Source organism: Halichoerus grypus, chromosome 11, assembly GCF_964656455.1.
Source record: "Halichoerus grypus chromosome 11, mHalGry1.hap1.1, whole genome shotgun sequence".
Lineage (NCBI taxonomy): Eukaryota > Metazoa > Chordata > Mammalia > Carnivora > Phocidae > Halichoerus > Halichoerus grypus.
Genome location: NC_135722.1, coordinates 5,712,955 through 5,733,622, shown reverse-complemented (window position 1 = coordinate 5,733,622; position 20,668 = coordinate 5,712,955). Strand labels below are relative to the sequence as shown.

The 20,668-nt window shown below is 48.3% G+C and overlaps 1 protein-coding gene across 3 annotated transcripts in view; it reads right to left on the bottom strand.

Moving 5' to 3' along the window:
• PC (pyruvate carboxylase) overlaps positions 1-20,668 on the bottom strand; it is a 97,746-nt gene that overhangs the window by 44,465 nt on the left and 32,613 nt on the right. Inside the window, exon 1 of one of the 3 annotated variants that reach the window (XM_036121455.2) lies at positions 3,521-3,650. The exons of the other annotated variants lie outside the window; for them this stretch is intronic. Within the exon in view, the coding sequence (XP_035977348.2) occupies positions 3,521-3,523 (3 nt within the window). The 5' untranslated portion in view covers positions 3,524-3,650. Of the gene's footprint in view, positions 1-3,520; positions 3,651-20,668 lie in introns of those variants that run through there. 3 annotated transcript variants of the gene reach the window in all.

The window sequence follows — 20,668 nt, the reverse complement described above, 5'->3', positions numbered from 1 at the left end:
CCCACCCTCCATCTGAGGGAAGAAATTATGTGTTCTAATAGTTACAAAAACAATACTCTGGTTTCTCTTCAGATCGCATAAATCTTTCGCCTTTTACTAATAGTTACAAAAACAATAATTAATTATAGCTCTAAGTGTCTGTGCAGTGCCAGACCGCTGGACGAGGTCATTTCCCGACGCTTAGGAGGTGGGTATTGCTCCATTTGACAGTTTTATTGAGCTGTAACTTGCATGCTATATTTACATTCAACAATATACTTCTGGCTCTCTGCAGTTTATAAGGTACTTTAAAAGACTTTAGTCATTTGCTACTAACAACGACTTTGCCTCGTAGGAAGGGCAAGCATTACCTCCGTTTTATAGATAAGAGAAATGCGGCTTTCCAGGCCCATCTGCCGACCCCCATCACTTCTTAGAATTCCTTGCTGCTTCCTGACACCACAGTGTTCCTTCAAGCAACTCACCGTGTCAACAGTCCCAGGAGCTGGGGCTTTGGAAGGATAAAGGGAAAAACAGCCAGGGTCCTGCCCCACAACCCCGCCCTGCTTAAGTCAGGCAGGAACCTCCCTCCCTGGAGGGCGGAGAAGCCTTGATGAAGTGGAGGTGGGGCCAGATGCTGTTGTGATTCCCTGGAAAGGGCAAAGTCTTCGAGTCTGAAAAGTCAGGTTCAAATTCTAGTTTTGCCACTATCTGGTCGAATGACCTTGGGGAATCACTCCACCTCACTGCCCTTGTGTGATACAGTGATGTAAGAACTATAGAATTTGGTTTTCCTCCCTGGTTCCTGGCACAAAGCTCCTAAAACCCTTGGAATTTCTTGAGTGGTAGGGGAGACAGGAGCAACTTTTCTTATTCATAATAAGCCCCTTTCAACCACACCTGACTTTATACTAATGAAGTGACCCCTGGTGGACCCCTAGATAGCTTCAGGCAGGGGCTGCTTGCCAGAGGAACCAACCACATGAGTAGAAGGTTGGAACTTGCTCCGGGAAGGGGTAGGGACCAGAGATTGAGTTAATCACCAACGGCCAATGATTTGATCAACCGTGCCTACGTAAGGGAGCCTCCATAAAAACTCTAAACGATGAGGTTCAGAGAGCTTCCAGGATGGTGAATGCATCCACACACCAATAGGATGGTGCACCCCAATCCATGGGGACAGAAGCTCCTACACTCAGACTTTACATATGTACCTCTTAATCTGGATGTCCATCTGTATCCTTTATAATAAGCTGGTAATAGTAAGGAAAGCAGTTTTCTGAGTTCTGTGAACAGTTCTAAAAAATTATCAAACCTGAGGAGGGGATCATGGTCATCTCCGATTTATAGCTGGTTGGTCAGAGGCCCAGAAGGCCAGGCCAGGTCTTGTGACTGGTGTCTGAAGTGGGGGCCGTCTTGTGGACTGAGCCCTTCACCCATGGGGGTCTGCGCTAAATCTGGGTAGTGTCGGAACTGAACTGAGTTGAAGGATACCCCGTTGGTGTCTGAGGAGAACTGAAGAATTGGTTGATGTGAGGAAAAAACCCACATATTTAGTGTCAGAGGTGTTATGAGTAAAAAAACCAGTTTGGAACCTGTTAGTCCGTCGACAAAACAGCCTTATCCCCCAGCACAGGCAGCTGACAATTAAGCAACCTGCCGTACGAGAAACCTCAGATTGTCCCCCTTAAGTTTCATAATCTAGAAGCTGCAATTCGTACTCCAAGGACTAGGATTAGATTTCATACAATTGGAGCCATCACGTGTTTATTCAGCACCCACTGCCCGTAACACACACTTGAGGGACAGAGGATAATATAAAAACCCAGGGCCTCTGCCTTCATGAAATTTTCTGTCTGGTGAGGAGACAAGACTAGCACACTTGAAATATAAGGGATATTAAACAGCCAGCATATGTGAAGGAACCGCTTGGGGGGAAAGGGAGATTGGAGAAGGGTAAAGCAGTTGAGGAGAGTTAAGTAAGTGGCATGGAGGAAGGGCTTGACCTGGGCTCAGAGGAAGGATCCACTCCAGAGGCCCCGGGGCGGGGGGCGGCACGTGTCCTGCAGGACATCAGCACCTGCTCAGTGTGGACCAGTGGTGAGAGGGAACCGCAGGGCCCACCGGCCTCTCCCTGTAAGCATGGTCTTGCCTGATTAGTTTAGAGTCACGGCTGAGTGACACCAAGTAGATGCTGATCAGGTGAGAAGTCTGCTATAGAACCAACAAAAGATGAAATTGGAGAGGTTTAGTGAAATGACAGGCAGAGAAAAAGTGTTCATTCATTTATTCACTCAATAGTGATCAAGCCTTCGCAAGACACCAGGTACTGTTGGGCACTGGAGATAAGCTGAACAAGAGAGAAGAGGTCCCTGCCTTCATGAAACTGAGGGTTTCATTTCTAGCCAGGACCAAACCAAGTGCATTCCAGACCCAGCCCTTCAGGTTTGTAAGCACGGACTGTCCTCTTGCCTTAGACTTCCTGCTGATGACAGGTCTCCCTTTGAGTCACGCAACAGGGAATAAAGTCCAGAAGCCACATCCCTCCATCCCTGGTCCACAACACCAGGAGAAAAGGCACATTTCTCACCAACTTCTGCAAGGGAAATTAAGTCCTCCTTTTCACTTGTTCCTCACACACACACACACACACACACACACACACACACACACACACACACACACACACACACACAGTCTGTTACTCCCTTCTTAAATTCTTATCCCATGACCTGGAGAATCTGGCCTGTTTGCAGTGAAGAGAACCAGTAGCCATTTGAGGCCCTTAGTCTCTCCGCCACTGGAACTGAGGGAAAGGTTTTCTTCTAAGCAAAAGTTGTTTCCCTTTACACCTCAGCAGTGGGTCCTGCTCAAAGCCAGAAATTTGTTCTCCCAAAAGGTGGGGAGTTACATGCTTTCCCTTCACTGCTCTCTAGGACGTAATCACAAACTCACCTCTTGAAGAGAACTGATGTTGGCCCTTCCATTTCCCAGATTCCTAAAGGAGAGCCAGGCCTCCCTGTTCTGCAGCTCCAGAGCATGTCGTCAAGGCCCAAGCTGGCCAAGGAGCTGGAGCACAGCACGTGTGGGCTCCTGAGCCCCTAGCCTGGTGCTGTACTCAGAGCAGACCCTTCTCCTGACCACTTGTTACTTCACCATTTCCATAAGGGATCTTTCCCACCACACAAAGGCATTCTGGCCCAGAGCTCTGGGACCCATGGCACATCTTTCTCTGTCCTCAAGGTCTCAAGCAGAATCCATTTTCATTATCAAGTAGGGTTTGCCCACTTTGGGCTCCTTGGTTTCGACCATCACTCACCAGAGCTGTCCCCACAGGCCCGTGAACAATGATCCAGCCCACCTGTCCCCTGGATTCCTGTCTCCAAGGACTGTTCCCAGAATCCCTCTGCCCTTTTCTTTCTAGTAGCAAAAGACTGCCAAGTTCCAGAGGGAAGAGAAACAAGTGGTCTGCCACCAGGGACCACCAGTGCACACCCCCACCCAGGACAGTGTGCCCAGGACTGCTGAGAGGTGGTCTTACCATGGCAGCTGGTGTGCAGAGGTCCAGGGAGGCCACGGCGTTCCTGGTACCAGAATACCCAAATCTAGGCCCTCTGCCCACTGCCTGTTTATAATTGACGTTCTAGGTTAAGCCTGTCAATGACTTTCCAGAATTATCCCCTCCCTACAGCTCAGAGGAGAGAGAGCTGCTTGTGAGCCAATCTCTGGCTCAGCAGTAGACCTTGAACAGCTTGTTTGAGAGAATGGAAAAAACAAAACCAGGTCAGCGGTGAGCTGGGAGAGGGCGGTCAAAACCACTGCCTATGTGTTAGCGGGAAGGATTCAAGGGCAGTGGTGTTTGGCCTCTACCGAGAAAAGAGGGCAAAGGACAGGAGACCCAGCCAGGTGAGAGACCTTCTGGCCTAAGGAAAGGAAGAGAGGTTCTGACAGGAGAAGAAAAAATGAGGACTTTGAGGTCTTCCTCCTCCTGCTGAGACCTCACCAAATCTCAGGTTGTCCCCCTGGGATCTGGAGACATCCTGTTCCTTTCTCCCGTGGGGCCAGGAGACAGGATTCCTCCCAAGGGCACATGTTACCTAGTGGCTCTTGTGAGCTCTTAGCCTGGTCTGACTTCATTAGCAAGATTTTTAAATGCTTGAACATATTATTAAACCCACTCAGATAAATTATTTAACGTAGTGTTATCCCAAAGACTACTCCGGTCCAGAACAGGGATAGAGTGCCTACCCCATAGATGCCACCCCACTATCACCAAAATAAAAACCAGCCCAGGCTGAGCTCAGACAAGAGTTCTTGGAGGAAGCACAGTCCATAAGTCACTGTTCTATCTTTGCTTAGCTTCCTGAACCTGAGGTTTATTAGTCAGAGAGAGGCCTTCCCTACTTGAGTGCTCACTCCCGGACAAGGCAGGTGGCATCCAGAGAAACAGGAAGGATGCTCCTGCTAATGAAATGTGGGCATGCCTAACCTGGGCAGAGGTTCTAAGTCAGGTGCGAGCCTGACCGTCAGGAGTCCCTGGGAGACCCGCAAGTTAAATGCAAACTCAGCACGGGAAGGAACCTGCTTACTCCTCTCAGATCCAGGACCTCACCCAGTACAGGTACTCTGCTTTCTCCAGAGCTGACAACAAGCAGCTTTCCCCCTCCCCTCTAGCCCACCAAGGAAGGGTGCTAACCACTAATAAACCCTGACAAAGGCAGGCAGTTGCAGAGCCCGGAGGAGGCCAGTGATACTCCAGAGGGGGCCCCGCCCAGGAGCAGGAAGAGTAGAGGGTCGGCTGGGATGCCGGGGTGGGAAACCAGCAGAGGCTCCCTGCATACACTGCTCCGGCTTCTGAGCTATGTCAGGCCTCGTCCTCCTGAGCCATCGGGACAGGCACCCAGGGCGGCTTCCCCAGCTGAAGGCAGAGCAGTGCCACAGGCTCCCACATCCACCTTGAGAGTGGCCGTCTGGCTGATGAACTGCTGAGAGGGTGAGCAGGAGGGAGAAGCTGGCAGCAGGCTGGCACATGGCCTCGGCCTCATTTGTGGCAGGGCCAGGAGCAAGAATGGTCTGAGGGACATCTCTACAGCATGAGATCTTAGTCCAGCGCTTGCACACACCTTACCTCAATCTCCCTACGCCACAGGGACGAAGACAGGATAGGGACATTTATCCCCACGATGGAGGGGAACGGGGCCCCTCCCGACACAATGCAGAAACAGTGCCGAGAAGGACTGGACAGTCGGAGGCTACCTGGGGAAAGGCACAAACTCTGGGTGAGGGCCCCCGGATAGGAAGTGGCCGAAATCAGGGAAGATGGGACTCCCTTCACCTACGTTCTGGATGTGCTGACAATATGGGTTATAGAAGGGGTTGATGCTTGCTGCGCACGAGGATGAGCGGGCATGAGAGAAGAACGGGGCTTCGCAGTGAGATGCACCTGGGCTTTGATCTTAGCTCGGGGGTGTGTGTGTGTGTGTGTGTCCGACCCTGGGTAGGTCCCTTAAGTGTGTGTGTGTGTGTGTGTGTGTGTGTGTCCGACCCTGGGTAGGTCCCTTAAGTGTGTGTGTGTGTGTGTGTGTAGCTCTGCTGTGTGTGTGTGTGTGTGTGTGTGTGTGTGTGTGTGTGTGTGTGACCGACCCTGGGCAGGTCCCTTAACCTCCAAGCCTCAATTCAGTTATTTGTAAAACGGTGATCAACAACACATAGCTTGCAGGGCTGCTTGTGAGGGCTCGATGGATCTGATCACTGTGAATGGCCAGCTTCCACTTCCAACTGTTCAAGTAGAACATTCTTCATGAGAGAAGAGCGCAGTCCAGAAGGAGAAACATATCCTAACATTCTACTGTTTCTCCAACTTCTGTTAGTTTCCCAGCATTGAGGAACTCAATGCAGGAGGACGAGGGCAAGGGGAAAGACTGGTGGTCGAACAGGCCCGGTGAGAAGGTTGGGCACACGTCCTCCTTTCTCTGTAACCTCCTGGACACCCACAGCCATCGCAGAGGTGCCACGAAACCTGGCACCTCTCTCCCCACAGCGCCCGGGGCGGGACAAGATCAAGGAAGCAAGTCACCTAGCTTTGAGCAAGGATAGTCCCAGGAGCAGAGACCTGCGTTCTGAGAGCTAAGAGGACCTTTGGGCCTCCCTAGGGTCGGTCGGAGGGGGCTGGGGAGGGGCGCTGATGCCACTCCCCATGGGACACTTCTCATGAGCCCCAGCTGCCTCTGCGCATGCTTCATTTCTAGCACTCGGAGATAAGGCAGAAAAACAGGAACCTTCAGAACAGGTGTCTCTACTTGTCCAGATTAGAAGCTGCCCGGGACTCGGCCTGCGGCGGGCACTTCACAGGCTGTTACTGAACTGCACCAAGAATACCACTGCCGGGGCCGCAGCGCCTTGTTTTGTGTTTCGCACAGTGCAGCCTGCCCAGCTGTCTCTATCAGCAGTGGGGACACAGAGCGACAGAGGGCCAGGGGTGGGCCTTGCCCTCACGGCGTTAGGGTCAGGGAAGACACTAGACATGTAAAGAAGTGAAGTGAACTGCTCAGCACAGTGACTACAGTAAACGATATCGTACTGTATATTTGAAAGCTGCTAAGAGAGTAGATCTTAAAAGTTCTCATCACAAGAAAAACAAATGTGTAAGTATGTATGGTGATGGATATTAACTAGACTTACTGTGATTATCTCACAATACATACTGTACATACATACATACTGAATCATTACCTTGTATGCTGGAAAGTAGTATCATCAATTGTATCTCAATAAAAGAAGGAAAGGGGCGCCTGGGTGGCTCAGTCCCTTAAGTGTCTGCCTTTGGCTTAGGTCATGATCTCAGGGTCCTGGGATGGAGCCCTGGATTGGGCTCCCTGCTCGGCAGGGAGTCTGCTCATCCCTCTCCCTCTGCCTCTCCCCTCCCCCTGCTCATGCTCTCTCTCTCTCAAATAAATGAATAAAATCTTAAAAAAAGAAAAAGAAAAAGAAACAAATAAAGGGGAAAAAAGTCAAATGAAGTGTGGTGGGGGGCGCCTGGGTGGCTTAGTCATTAAGCGTCTGCCTTCAGCTCAGGTCATGATCCCAGGGTCCTGGGATTGAGCCCCCCATCGGGCTCCCTGCTCGGCGGGAAGCCTGCTTCTCCCTCTCCCTCTCCCCCCTGCTTGTGTTCCCTCTCTCGCTGTGTCTCTCTCTGTCAAATAAATAAATAAAATCTTAAAAAAAAAAAAAATGAAGTGTGGTGGGTACTATCATATAGAAATAAGCAGCAGGTGTCGACTCTAAGCTAGGGGTAGGCTAAGGGTGATTCAAGGATCCAGAAGGGCATCACAGGAGGGAGCCTGAAAGATGAGGAGAGGGACAGGTGGTCTGGAGGGAAAGGAGGAAGGGCAAGCATCCAGGAAGAGGGAGCAGTGTGCTAGGGACACCACCTGGCTTTGTGTGTTCACAGCCATGCATAGCTTGGCGTGGCTGGGGCAGCAGGTGCCAGAACAAGGCTGGGGAGGAAGGCAAGCTCACTGCATCACAGAAACATCATCACTGTGCCACTGTTTTCAATCCAAGCAGAACATCCAGCATCAAAAACTGTCCCAGTCAGGGCGCCTGGGTGGCTCAGTCAGCTAAGCCTCTACCTCTGGCTCAGATCATGGTCTCAGGGTCCTGGGATCGAGCCCCACGTCAGGCTCCCTGCTCCGAGGGGAGTTTGCTCCTCCCTCTGCTCCTCCCCACCCTCGTGCTCGCTGGCTCGCTCCCTCTCTTTCTCTCTCAAATAAATAAAATCTTTTTTTAAAAAACTGCACCAATTAACTTTCTAAACAGTTGTAAAATACTGTCAAGGCCACCAATTACTACTACTTCATAGTTGTTTTCTTACTTTAGAAAAACAGAAGTGGGAGTAGGGAGTAAGGGTCTGGCTCAGTTAAACCAATGGCAAAGATATTCAGTGCTGTTCTGGTTCATGGGTCACTCAGATGTGTAAACAACACCGTAGACCCTGGGTGTGACAGACCAGATGTCAGCTCTGCTCTGGGGGTGCAGATGCGGCCGACAAGAGCAGCTCTTGCATCTCTCCTGTGCCTCTTGTCTCACACCAGCAGGGCAGCTGGGACCCCTCTAATGGCCTTGTCCCCCATTCTTCTATATCACCCCAAATCCAGCCATAGAGGCATTGAGGTTCTATGACTTCTATGGAGCAAAGGAGGCAGGCAGAATGTCTTTCATTTATTCAAAAAGCTTGGAAGGAATGTCCACTGGGTAATGAAAATGATGCTAGGTGCTCTAGAGAAACAAAGAGGGAGAGAGTCACCCCCAGAAAGGAGCAGCAAGCCAATCATTTTGAGATACCAGCTCCAGGCCAATGATCAAATACTTCTGGATTGATCCAAATCAATCTTGGTGTTGATGAGCCTCAGTTTCCAAGAAAGGCCCCCATTCCCTCCCTCCTCCCCACACCTCCCCCTCTTTCAGCACAACTGGAGACAGTTGGAACAGTGTTGAACACGTAACTCACTCTTTGACCTGGGAGTTTCCATGACTCGTTGAACTTTCACCTCCTGGTCTATATAATGCAGAGTGATCTTGTGGAGTTGTTTTCAGAACTTAATAGGTCACGTATTTTGGAAATACCTAGGAGAGTTTGGCATAATAGAGATGCCCAGAAAAGTGATCCCAGTGGTCAGCCCTTGTGATATGAGCCTTAATCCTTCTCTTCCCTTCATGCCCTGGGGCTCAATATAAGAGAGGTAGAGACACAAACACAAGTGGGGGGTGGGGGGGCAAGAATAGAGTATCGGGGCACCTGGAGGCTTAGTCCGTTAACAGTCTGCCTTTGGCTCAGGTCATGATCTTGGGGTCCTAGGATTGGAGCCCTGTATCAGGCTCCCTGCTGGATGGGGAGTCTGCTTCTCCCTCTCCCTCTGCCCCCCACCCCGTACTCACTCTCTCTTTAATAAATTAAAAAAAAAAAAATAGAGTGTCAGTCCCATGCAGGATGATGCCTGGAAAGAGGAGTGGGCTGTGATTCAGAAAAATCCTGGTCCTACTTCTGCTACCACTAACCAGTGCTGTGCCGAGAAGCAAGTCACCTTGCACTCTGAGCTTCAGTTTCTTCAACTACTAGGCCAGGGACAATAAGACCATGCCTTCTTCACAAGGGCAGTAACAAAAAATAAACAAGAAAATCTCTACTGCAGTGCATTGTGCTACCAAAGTGCCAGGCCTTATGGAGACTCGGTCTAGTTGAAGAGACAGTCGGGCGGGGGTGAGGGGGGGTGTATTAAACAATAAAGTTAAATCAATATACAGTAAGATAAGAATCAAAAAGAGGGGGATGGGAGGCATCAGGTGGCTGGGTGATGGACATTGGGGAGGGTATGTACTATGGTGAGCGTTGTGAATTGTGTAAGACTGATGAATCACAGACCTGTACCCCTGAAACAATACATTATGTTAAAAGAATTTTTTTATAAAGAATCAAAAAGAATAAAACACTGAGGAACAAATTTAACAAAAGAAGTGCAAGATACACTGAAAACTACAAAATATCACCGAAAAAATTTGAAGACCTGAACAAAAAAGAAAAACACCTCATGTTCATGGATCAGAGACTGAAACATTGTTAAGATGGCAATACTCCCCAAAATGATTCAACACAAACCCTAACAAAAATTGCAGCTTACTTTATTTGCAGAAATTGACAAGATGATCCTAAAATTCATAAGGGAATGCAAAGGAACCAGAACAACCACAAGAATCTTGAAAAAGAAGAACATAGTTGGAGGATTCACACTTGCCAATTCCAAAACCCACTAGAAAGCTACAGTAATCAAGATGGTGGCTGGGGGGGTGGGTAGTGACGGTGTGGTACTGGGATAGGGATAGAGATACAGATCCATGGGATAGACTTGTGAGCCCATAAGACCCTCATAGTTACAGTCAATTGATCTTCAGCAGGGTGTCAAAATGATTCAACAAATGGTGCTGTAATGACTGGATAGCCACAAGCAAAAGAATGAATTTGGACCCCCACCTTACACCATTTAAAGAAATTCACACAAAATGGATTAGACTTAAACGCAAGGGCTAAAACTATAATTCTTAGGATAAAATATAAATCTCTGTGGCCTTGGTTTCTTAGCTCTGACAGAAGACTTGTGAGAAACCAAAGAAAACAGATAAATTGGCTTCATCAAAATAAAAAACCTTTTGTGCTCCCAAGGACACCAAGAAAGAGAAAAGACACCACCACGGGATGGGAGAAAGTTTTTACAAATCATGTAATCTTCTAAGGGTCTAATATCCAGAATATATATTAAAAAAAAAAAAAAAGCAACTCTTATACCTCAACCACAAAAATACAAACAGCTTCATTAAAAATGAGCAGGAGATTTGAACAGATATTTCTCCAAAGAAGACATACAAATGGCCAATAAGTACATGAGAAGAGATGCTCAACATCATTAGGAAAATGCAAATCAAAACTACAATGAGATATACTTCATACCCACCAGGGTGGCTATAATCAACAAGCCAATCACAAGTATTGGTGATGATACAGAGAAATCAGAACCCTCATACACTACTGGTGGGAACAGTGCAGCCACTTTGGAAAACTGTTCGGAGTTCCTCAAATGATTAAATACTGAGTTATCATGCAATCCGGCTCCTAGATAGATTCTCAAAAGTATCACAGCAGCATTGTTCATAATAACCAAAAAGTGTAAACAACCCAAATGTCCAACTGATAAACAGTGAATAGATAAACAAAATGTGGTATGTCCATACAATGCAATATTATTCAGCCAAAGAAAAAGATAACATACTATTATTTGTGACAAAGTGGGTGAAACTTGAAAACATCCTAACTGAAAAAAGCCAGACACAAAAAGCCACATATGGTATGACTCCATTTATATGAAATGTCTGGAATAGGCAAAACCACAGAGACAGCAAATTAGTGGTTGCCAGGGGCTGGGAGGGGGGTGGGTAACAGAGAGTGATTGCTGATGGGCACAGGGTTTCCTTCTGGGGTCAGGAGTATGTTCTGGAATAGTGGTGTTGGTTACACAACATTGAATATACTAAAGCCACTGAATTATACACTTTATTTTTTTTTTAAGATTTTATTTTTATTTATTTGAGAGAGAGAGAGAGACAGTGAGAGAGGAAACACAAGCAGGGGGAATGGGAGAGGGAGAAGCAGGCTTCCCGGCCAAGCAGGAAGCCCAATATGGGGCTCGATCCCAGGACCCTGGGATCACAACCCGAGCTGAAGGCAGACGCCCAACAACTGAGCCACACAGGCACCCCTGAATTATACACTTTAAAAGGGTGAATTTTATAGTATGTGAATTATATCTCAAGTAAAGGTATTATAAAAATGAATTTTTAAAAGTAATGTATGTTAAAGTTTCTTGAAAAGTTAAAATCCTTGCATAAATAAAAATTTTAACCACCAATCAGAAGTCTATATGGCTCCTTGACCTCAGAGAGTCTTCTAGTAAGGGGAAGAGAGCTTTCTGGGGGCAAAGCAAATTCAGTGCAGGGTTATTCTGGGATGTGGTACCCTCATTTATATTTATTAATGTTTTTAGATAATAAATACATTACAGGTTAACAATACTTTTCATAAAACATAACTATATTTTTAAAAACACTGAGAAGAGTGGTATTATTTTACATTTTTGCAAATCTCTTTAATGTCCAGCTTAACAGAAGATACTGGATTCTTCTATCTGTGCTTCTGCATTCAGTCTGTTGTTGCTCATGAAGAAAATCTGGACGACTCACCCAGACATGTATTAGCAAAAGGGAGGAATATTTTAGTAGCCATTTCAGACAATGGTGGATACCCCTGTTTGATACTACACCAAAACTTTACCAATAGTAATTAATGATAATGTGAGATAGGAAACCCTATGAACCTTGATGTACTCTGTTATGTTAAAATCCACTGGCCTATCTTCAAATATAAACAGACCTTTACCCAACATGATTTTGTAACCTTACACACCACACTGGTCATTTGGAAAAATACTAGTTCATGGACTTACGCTGATCTTCAAGATGGGGAAAATGCCAAGACATCACATGTGTAATATTACCACCAACATCATCAGAGAAGTCTAAGGACTGAAAAGCTGCCGAGCTCATGATGGTGGATAAAAGCTTTCCAAAATTCTGTGGCTTGACAGCTCGAATTTGGCCACTGGCAATAAATGCTATTAGCGGGGTTTTTTTGAAGCAACAGGTTTGCTACATCCATTTTTTGAGAAAAAGTCTGTCGAATACCCAAGTCTGAATAACCACAAGTGCCAGCTGTTCTTTCAAGTAAAAACAGCATTCCCTGCAAAAAGCAGTTAGTTCAGCTCGCAACCCAAACAACCCCAGAAGTGCTTGTCCTCAAGCCACGCAATGTGGTCAGGCCAGCGGAGTGACTTCCCACCTCACCACACAGGGTAGGAAGGACGAATTCACGAAATGGCCATTTTCCTGCTTCGTCAAGGCCACTCCTAAGTGACGCCGGCCCCTGGCCCGGCAAGCGTGTGGAGGTGAAGGGCTCCGTGCCTGCCGGACAGTCAGTCTGCCGCCGCTGCCCGGACTCCCGCAAAGGTGCCAGCAGTCTTGCCACCTCTGCTTTTGCACATTCGGCACAAATGTCAACACAGGGGAAAAGACAAGTCATCCCTTGGTACCATTATGACCATCATTCTGACTCAGGCACCCCCTTGAAATGGGCTTGAGGACCCCACTTGAAGAGACACTTGTGTAGGAGGCCACTCTGCAGACTGGGAGAAGGGAAAGCCAGCTTTAAAAGAAAACAAACAGCCTTCCTCGGCTGCTGACATAAGGAGAGGCGTCCGAGGTGAGCAGAGACGAGACATGATTCCTGTTCTGAGTCAGGACAGGAGGGCTGACTCAATGCCCTGTAACTGACAGCCTCAAAGGGCCCGGGAGCTTGCGCGGAAAAGATCGCTTGCTGTGCTTTCAAAATCTTACAAACAAGCTCCCTGCCTGTTTGCTCTCTGACCCCTACTCCGCCTTCCCATTCCTTTGACCTCAACATAGAAGAGGCACCTTCCATTCTTGGGATTGTTCTCCCGTTTCCACACCAGAGAGGGAGCGAAGTGGTAAATGTGTGCAGTTGGAGGAGAGCAAGAAGGCAAAAAGAAAGGAGGGCAGCAAGTCGCATCCTCTGCCTTGGTCCAGCTGCCCCCAGCCTCGGCTCACCCCGCATTCCCACCACATTCCCTTCCTGCCCATTCAGGGCAGGCCTACATTCCTGCCAGCTAGCTCCTCAGTTCAATGTGAACAAAGGGGTCTCCCCACTTTTCCTTCTGCCACAGCTAAGCTCTCCTGGTAGGGAACGCCCCTGCTCTCAGCATTGCCATTATTAGCTCCCACCCCACAGCAACTAACACAAGACCCCAAGCTGGCTCACAGTCCTACTCTCCCAGGATATTCCCTAGAACGTGAAGTCAGAATGGGAATGGATTTCTCATCCAGGACATGACCTGCTGCAAGAGCAGCCGCAGAAAAGCCACCGCCTGGGAGTTCAAATGCAGAAAACAAAGTGCCATTCAGGCCCGGGAACAAACAATAGGCCCTTATCCTCTTTTCTGGTGCAGGCCAAGAGCAGCTAAGCAGAGCTGGAGGGCCCAATGGGTAGTCCTTGGACAGGTCTGCCCCTAGGATGTGCAGGGCCCCAGGCAAATATTTTGGGGGATCACCTCGTCTATATAAAAAACAAGAGTCACTCACACTTAACATTGTCAGCACCATCTTGGCTGCCCGACCTCACGTGAGCCTAGAGAAGAAACACTGCAGCCACCAGTGGGGGCCACCCTCCTGGAACTGGGCCCAGACATGGGACTCCAGGACAACCTCTTTAGACATCTGGTTGTCCCTGCACAGGGCAGAGGGTTGAGAGCACCCCAAAGGCGCGATGTGGGTCCCACTCAGGGTTGGGAATGCCCAGCCAGAACGGCACTGTAGGGGGACACAGAAGATTCACAGGGAGGTACTCCCAGAGGTGCGGCCCCCTGAGGTGTGAGTTCCAGGCAGGGACGACACACTCCTGGCCCAAAGGTGGAACTGGCCCTTGGACACAGCCACAGTCGTGGACTTGATGGGGTAAAGGACGGCCTTCAAAGAAAGAAATCTAGGAACTCACAGCCGGGGTGCTTCCTGTTTCCCAGTTACCCAGCACCTGGGTGACCCGAAAACGGCTCCATCTTCTCCGCCAGCACCCATCCCTGCCCTTTTCTCTCAGTGAGGGCAACAGTTAAGAGTCCAGAAGAAAACCCTAAGAAGACTTTGCTGGGAGTTCTTTGAGGGAAGGACTGAGCCTGGCCCAAAGTAAATGCTCAACAAATATGCGGAAAGAGTAAGCCGGATAACCCGAAAGCATGCAATTCAACTAGAAACAGACCTTGTCCCCTAGAGGCATTTCTGCTGTCACCTCGGTGACACCACAGGGGCTGGTTCTAGGGTGAGCCTGTGGAAAGGGGCTCACCAGGCCTGCAGACAGCTCCAGGAACCCGACTCCAGCCAGCAACTTGGGGAAGGGGGTGGCTGCCATAGCTCCTCCCACCCTCCATTCTAGTTCATGGAGAGTTCAGTTGGAGTCACTAAAACCTACCCAAGGTTCCCTGTGTTCTGCCAAGATCCACACCCAGCCGCTGCCTGCTGTGGAGGCAGATAACTGCTTGGCTGGCCAACGCACTTAAGGTGCTCTCCTTCCCCACAACGCTTTTCTTCCTAGTATTTATCCCAGCCGTAATTAAACAGTAACTGGCCTTCCGCCTGTCTGCCCTGATGTCAGGTGCCCAGGGCTCCATCGTTACAGTTCCCTGCTGTGTCTCCAACAGCAGCATGGGGCCTGGAACACGATGAGTACTCAGTAATTAGCTGGGGGGCACATGCAAGTCTCTCTCAGCTACACAGTGGCCCCCTGAAGGTGAGGGCCAGCTGCAGACCACTCCATGCCCAGTGATCATGGACCAAGGACTCCAGACGGGATTCACCATTCAGCCCAGCCCACTGTCTCCTCTTAGCAATGGGCAGGCCAGGTTCATGGCTATGGAGAGAAGGCCTGTTCGGCTTGCTGCCAAGCAGTTTTATATGTGTGATCTGTGCTCCTCACAAGGTGAAATAGAGCCTTTCCCAAGTGACAAGACTGGCTGGAGGCAGCAAGGAGCTCACCCCATTGCCAGGCTGGAGACCACAGCTTATTCATCTTGGCATCCCAAACTAGCAGAACAGGAAACCAAGCAGGCACTGGGTAAATGTCTGTGGATGTAATAAGCCCTTAAGGGAGAGACATAGCTTTGCAGACTGTCCAGGGGATTTGGTGGCAGATTACCTGGATCCCAGGCCTGGGTTTTGTGACCATCTGCAAATGACACCCCTAATTCCCCTCAGGAACATGGGTGAGAGTACTGTGCTTGGCGTAAGGGTTTATGCAAACTGGGATCAGTTTCCAGAGATGGCCCTCACCTGCCTGGGATAAGGAGGAGATGGAGAACTGACGAGCTAAGAAGAGAGGTCAAGTCTGAAATTCCAGAACTAAGCTCCAAGGAAAACTGGAACCAGGCCTGGAAGGCTGATTGTATGTTATAGCAGCTGATGTGTCCGTTGCTTGTACACTGCTGTCAGGCCGTGTCTGGTATGTGGGTTTTGCCTTAGCTAGGCCTAAGCTTCAGAGTAACCTAACACCTAAATAAATGCACATCAACTGCTTAGATGGATATAAGTCACCACAAAGGGGAAAGGGTCTGGAAAACTGTTGTCATTCTTCATAACAAGGCCGAGATTATTTTTTGGCCTGGACTTGGGTGACCTGGGGCAAGAGGTGTCTCAGCTGTCTGGGACAGCAGTACTCATAGCCAACAGCGGCTGTGAGGAAGGCCTTTCGAAGGTCCGGGAGCACCTCCAGCTACAAGGAGGTGAGAAACTGGAAACCTGTCAGCTAAGTTACACATGTTTTTATCCCTATGGAACACCCACCATCCACTGCAAAATCTTGACTCAAAATGCCCAAGTCCCTTCCCTGGCAGTAGCCTGAGAGCTCTCTAGGTGGTAAGGAAAACAACAAATGAAATCCTCTCTCCTCCTAAATCATTTTGCATTAAAGGAAAAGTCACATGAAGGCAATTAGAATTCTTGTCTCTGCCAGCAGCTCCTGCAGAAGGCAGGTGAACAAAGCACCAAGCCTCCCGTCTACTTCCAATGGTCTCTTTTTGGGGGTGTGGGTGGGAAGATGAGAGGCAAAGGGATAAATAAAGAGAATGAATAAAAGGCTCCTCCACCCCCTAAGCCTCCAGATGTTCTGTTGTTCACCCTAGCCTCAAAGCAGAGCCCCAGACAAATGGAGGCCCACAACACTCCTGTCTTCTCCCTGAAGACACCTCTATCCAGAAGTGCCTCTAACGTAAGCCACTCAGAGGAGACAGACCGAGCCCCACAAGCCTGCAGGCCCACTTAAGCCTTCAGCACACACATAAGCCAGAGGGTTTTAGGAGAGACCCTGGAAAAGACTCAGACGATCCTGGCACCATGGGCCCAAGCAGACTGTCTCAAGCCATCAGGTTGGTCTCAAAGGATAAAATGAATGAAGAAAAATTTTCTGTTTGTTCAAGTTCCCCCTTCACTCATACCCTTAAAGAGCATCTTTTTGGAACTTGGGGGAGGGGCTTCCCCTGAGACCTCCAGGAGCTGACAAGCTGCGAAGGAACAGAAGCCACTGCTTGGGGGGAAGGGGTGGGAGAGACAGGGTAGTGACAACAGGGGAACAGGCTCTAGGCCAGAGGCAGTGAATGGGCCAATCCCGGGGATCTGTGCTAGGAATAGCAAACAAATAGCAAAGGGAGGGAGGGGGCTCTAACTCCCAATGCTGAAAAAAAAATGAGGCCTGGCAGTGAGGTCTGAATGAGGTCAGAATCAAAATCTAGGCCTCAGCTCCTTGGGGGAGAGATACCATATTACTCAGGAGGAACATGAGTTTATAAAACAGGCATCAGGTCAAAGGCACATACATCAGTGACCCAAACTTCTGCAAGCGATAACGGTTTGATAATGGCAGATACAGTCTTGAGAATGCGGGTTACCGCAATGCCTGGCACAAAACGCTCGTGGAATGAATATTTGGATGAATGGATTCAGAATGAGGCTGGTTTGATCTGGAGTAATCGGAGTAGCAGAGACAGAGAGATGGTGCATATGTAAGTAATCTGGAACAAGGAGGCTCACTTTACCATGGACCCAGAATGTACCATGCCTCTAGCTGGGGTATAGAGGGAAGGGGAAGGGAGGAGGGGGAAAGCAAGGGAGATGTGTTCTCAGACTCCACATGCCAACAAGACGAACCTCAGCCGGCACAGTAGACACCCCAAAGAAAGGTGCCTGGCTATTCATCAACAGACCTCGGCATATGGGGCTGGGAGAAATATGGGGGGATCGGGGGCGGGGGAGGAGAAATGGCATGGACCTAAAACCAGGTAGTGTGTGGTCTGTCTTCCAGAGACCTGTTGCAGCTTCAGAAAGAGCAAGGGGCCAACTCGGCAATGGTTTCCTGTCAACTCCAGGCTCTCAGAGGCACCCCTCTGTCTTCACCACACCCTCCTCCAAGCAACCTCACCCGCGGCTCTCTTCCCTCTATGGGGGAGAACTCTGACCTCCTTAGGAAATGGCACTGGGCCTGGACTCATGTTTGTTCAGTGCAGAGAAATGTGACGCAGTGTGGCCAAGGACAAGATGCCTTCCCAGGTCAGTGGCTTGACTGCCCCCCGGATTGCATCCACTCATACACGTGCCCCCACTGTGTCATGAGGAAGACAACCCGCTCTCACTAGGGCATCGAGAAGCATGGCAACAACTTTACTGAACGCTTAACTGCTTAAAAAAAACTCCTGCTTTACACGTCTTCAAACCCTCGGGCAGGCTCATCTTTCTCTTCATTACAGTCTAAAGCAGCATTGCACAGAGGAAATAAAAGCAAAAATAAAACAGAGGCCAAGGAAAATTTTGTAAAACAGAGAAGAACCAAGATGTCCTGAGCAAAGAATCCTGCTTCTACACCCTGGGCATCATGTCAGATGCCAGCAGGGAAGGAAAATAAAAGGAAGGAAAGGGGGCGCCTGGGTGGCTCAGTTGGTTGAGCGACTGCCTTCGGCTCAGGTCATGATCCTGGAGTCCCAGGATCGAGTCCCACATCGGGCTCTCTGCTCAGCAGGGAGTCTGCTTTCCCTCTGACCCTCCCCCCTCTCATGTGCTCTCTCTCTCTCTCTCATTCCCTCTCTCAAAAAAATAAATAAAACTTTAAAAAAAAAAAAAAAAAGAAGGAAAGGCTTTGCGAAGGACATCAGCACAGAAATGGACAAAGAGAAGACCTGGGCCGTTCAGAGAAAGAAGCAAACGCGTGGCCTTCTGGCAGAGGGCTGCAGCTTCTTCTGTGGACAGCGGCACCGCAACAGGGCCCGGGGCGCAGCCTGGGTGTCCCCGAGCTCTGCCACTCCGCCCCTGGACAATTTGGGGCAAGGAGATCACTCCCAGGAGCCTCAGTGTCCTCAGGGTAACACCTTCAACCTCCAGAAGAGACCCCAGCAGAGCAGAACAAATGTAGCTGCTGTTATGACTTTACTATTGATTTCTATTATGTACATTTAGTTTTAAATGAGAAAAAAAAAAAAATCAACCAGCAGATACAAACCCACCCAAGAATTCTGCTCTCATTTTTCCCACACTTTGGAACGCTCCCTGAGGATTTCAGACTGACAAGCTCTACAAAGAGAAAGCTGCCTACCCCCTGCATCATTCACAAAGGGGTTCCTTCCCTAACCCCACCTCAGTTAAATAGGAAAAAGGAGACCCTACATCTTCCTCATTACAATTCCCCTGTGCTTGTGAATGAGGCTGTGGGTCCCTTTGTCTGCATGAAGCTCACCCAGCATCTATAATCCCAGAATAGACTTTCTGAAGAAGTAAGGCAGTTTCCGACAGTCTTACTTTAAATCAGAGTGGAGAGGCGCTTCAAATCTAAATAAACAGAATAATGACAAGAAGGATGAAGAGGCAGCTATAGACAGACGTACTTCCATTCAACAAGCACCTGCCTCAGCCTAAGATTAAAACATTCTTTCAGGCTTCCGAGCGTCAGCTAGGAAAACCAGCTCTGCTGGATGTATGTCTAAAACTCCAAGGAGAAGTGCCTGCTTATCCAGTACTTTACCCTTTCTTTCCTATCTCTGGTCCACATCCCTTCACGGCTGCAGGTGACGTGGGCACGAGTTGTCTGCCGTCCACAGGAAGCCGAGGGCCACTGGCCTCTCCATCACTGAGAAGGCCTGTTAGTTTCGGCCTAGGTCCTGGGCTCCACCCTCACCCTGATGAACTGTCCTGCCCAGGTTTGCTGTTAGCTAAAAAGGGGGTTTCAGAGAATGACACAAGGAGTGTGTGAACATCCTCATTGCTGGAAAAGAACTCCCAAGAGAAAAGCAAGGTACAGGTCAGTAACATTAGCCTCGTAAGTAGACAATGGCCTGTCACTGCTGCCACGTCTCACCTCACTTGAGGCTGCTGAGCTGTGAGTGCAGCAGAAAAAGGGGACCAGATGCCACTGAGTGGCAAGAAGGCAGCCTAGTGAACATCTCTGCCACAAGCAAAGGGAGAGGAAGAAGTCTTAGAAGTCCACTGCTTCCTTTCCACAAAAGAGCCATGTCATAAATGAAGGTTTTAAATGGGTCACAGAAAAGCACACAGCTTCGGGATTCAGAAAATCACAAGGCAAAAAAGAAAAAAAAGAGAGAGAAAGAAAAAAGTTAGGAATTAAGGGGACATTGATGTGGCAGAACAAATGGCAAACACTATTCTTTCTTCTTATTTGCAAACAAGACAGACGTGATCTTTGGACAAGAGGACAATGGCGTCCTAGGCTCCTGTCTCAGAGAAGGTATCTAAGAAGCTATTTGGAAAGAAGTGATGAAGGCCAAACTAATTCAAGATGCAGAGTAGATAATTAAAAGAATGATAGGACAGAAAGATAAAAAAAAAGAGAGAGAGAGAGAGAAGCTCCTTTGCTGATTTGGAATTGTCTGGAGGCTTCTAAAAGCTAAAGGCCACAGTCCAGGCAAGACCATTATCTGAATCTTGCTTAAAATTAGCAAATATTACCTTTGTGATCAGAAAAGCCAAGCACACTATTTTCTATCTGGAAAAAATATAGACACAGCTTACAAATGTAAAATGTAGAGCTCTTACTGAAAGGCATATAATTTAAGAGATATTATCTCTTTTTGAAACAATCTTGAACAAAAGGTAATTATAGCTAGCCTGCAATTGTCCACACTAATGAAATGCGAATAGCAAGCATAAGTAATTCAGTAAATGTTGATAGACTACCTCTTAAGTGCCTGGCCTAGTGTAGGAAGTAGAATTTTTTTTTTAATTATCAAATCATGGTAAATTGATAAGACCAGTGACTAGGTACATGACCAATTAGAACTGTTTGGCACATGGGCCTAAAAACGTACACATAGTGGTTACAAGTGTGTACAAAGTGCTTAAGTGCACTGACAAAGAGGAGAAGTCAGTCTTATGTGATGTGGATTAAACTTTCAGTTTGCAGCTTTAAATTTTTTTCGTTTTTTCCCCCCATTTTAACCATTTTAAAGTGCACAATTTAGTAGATTTTAAT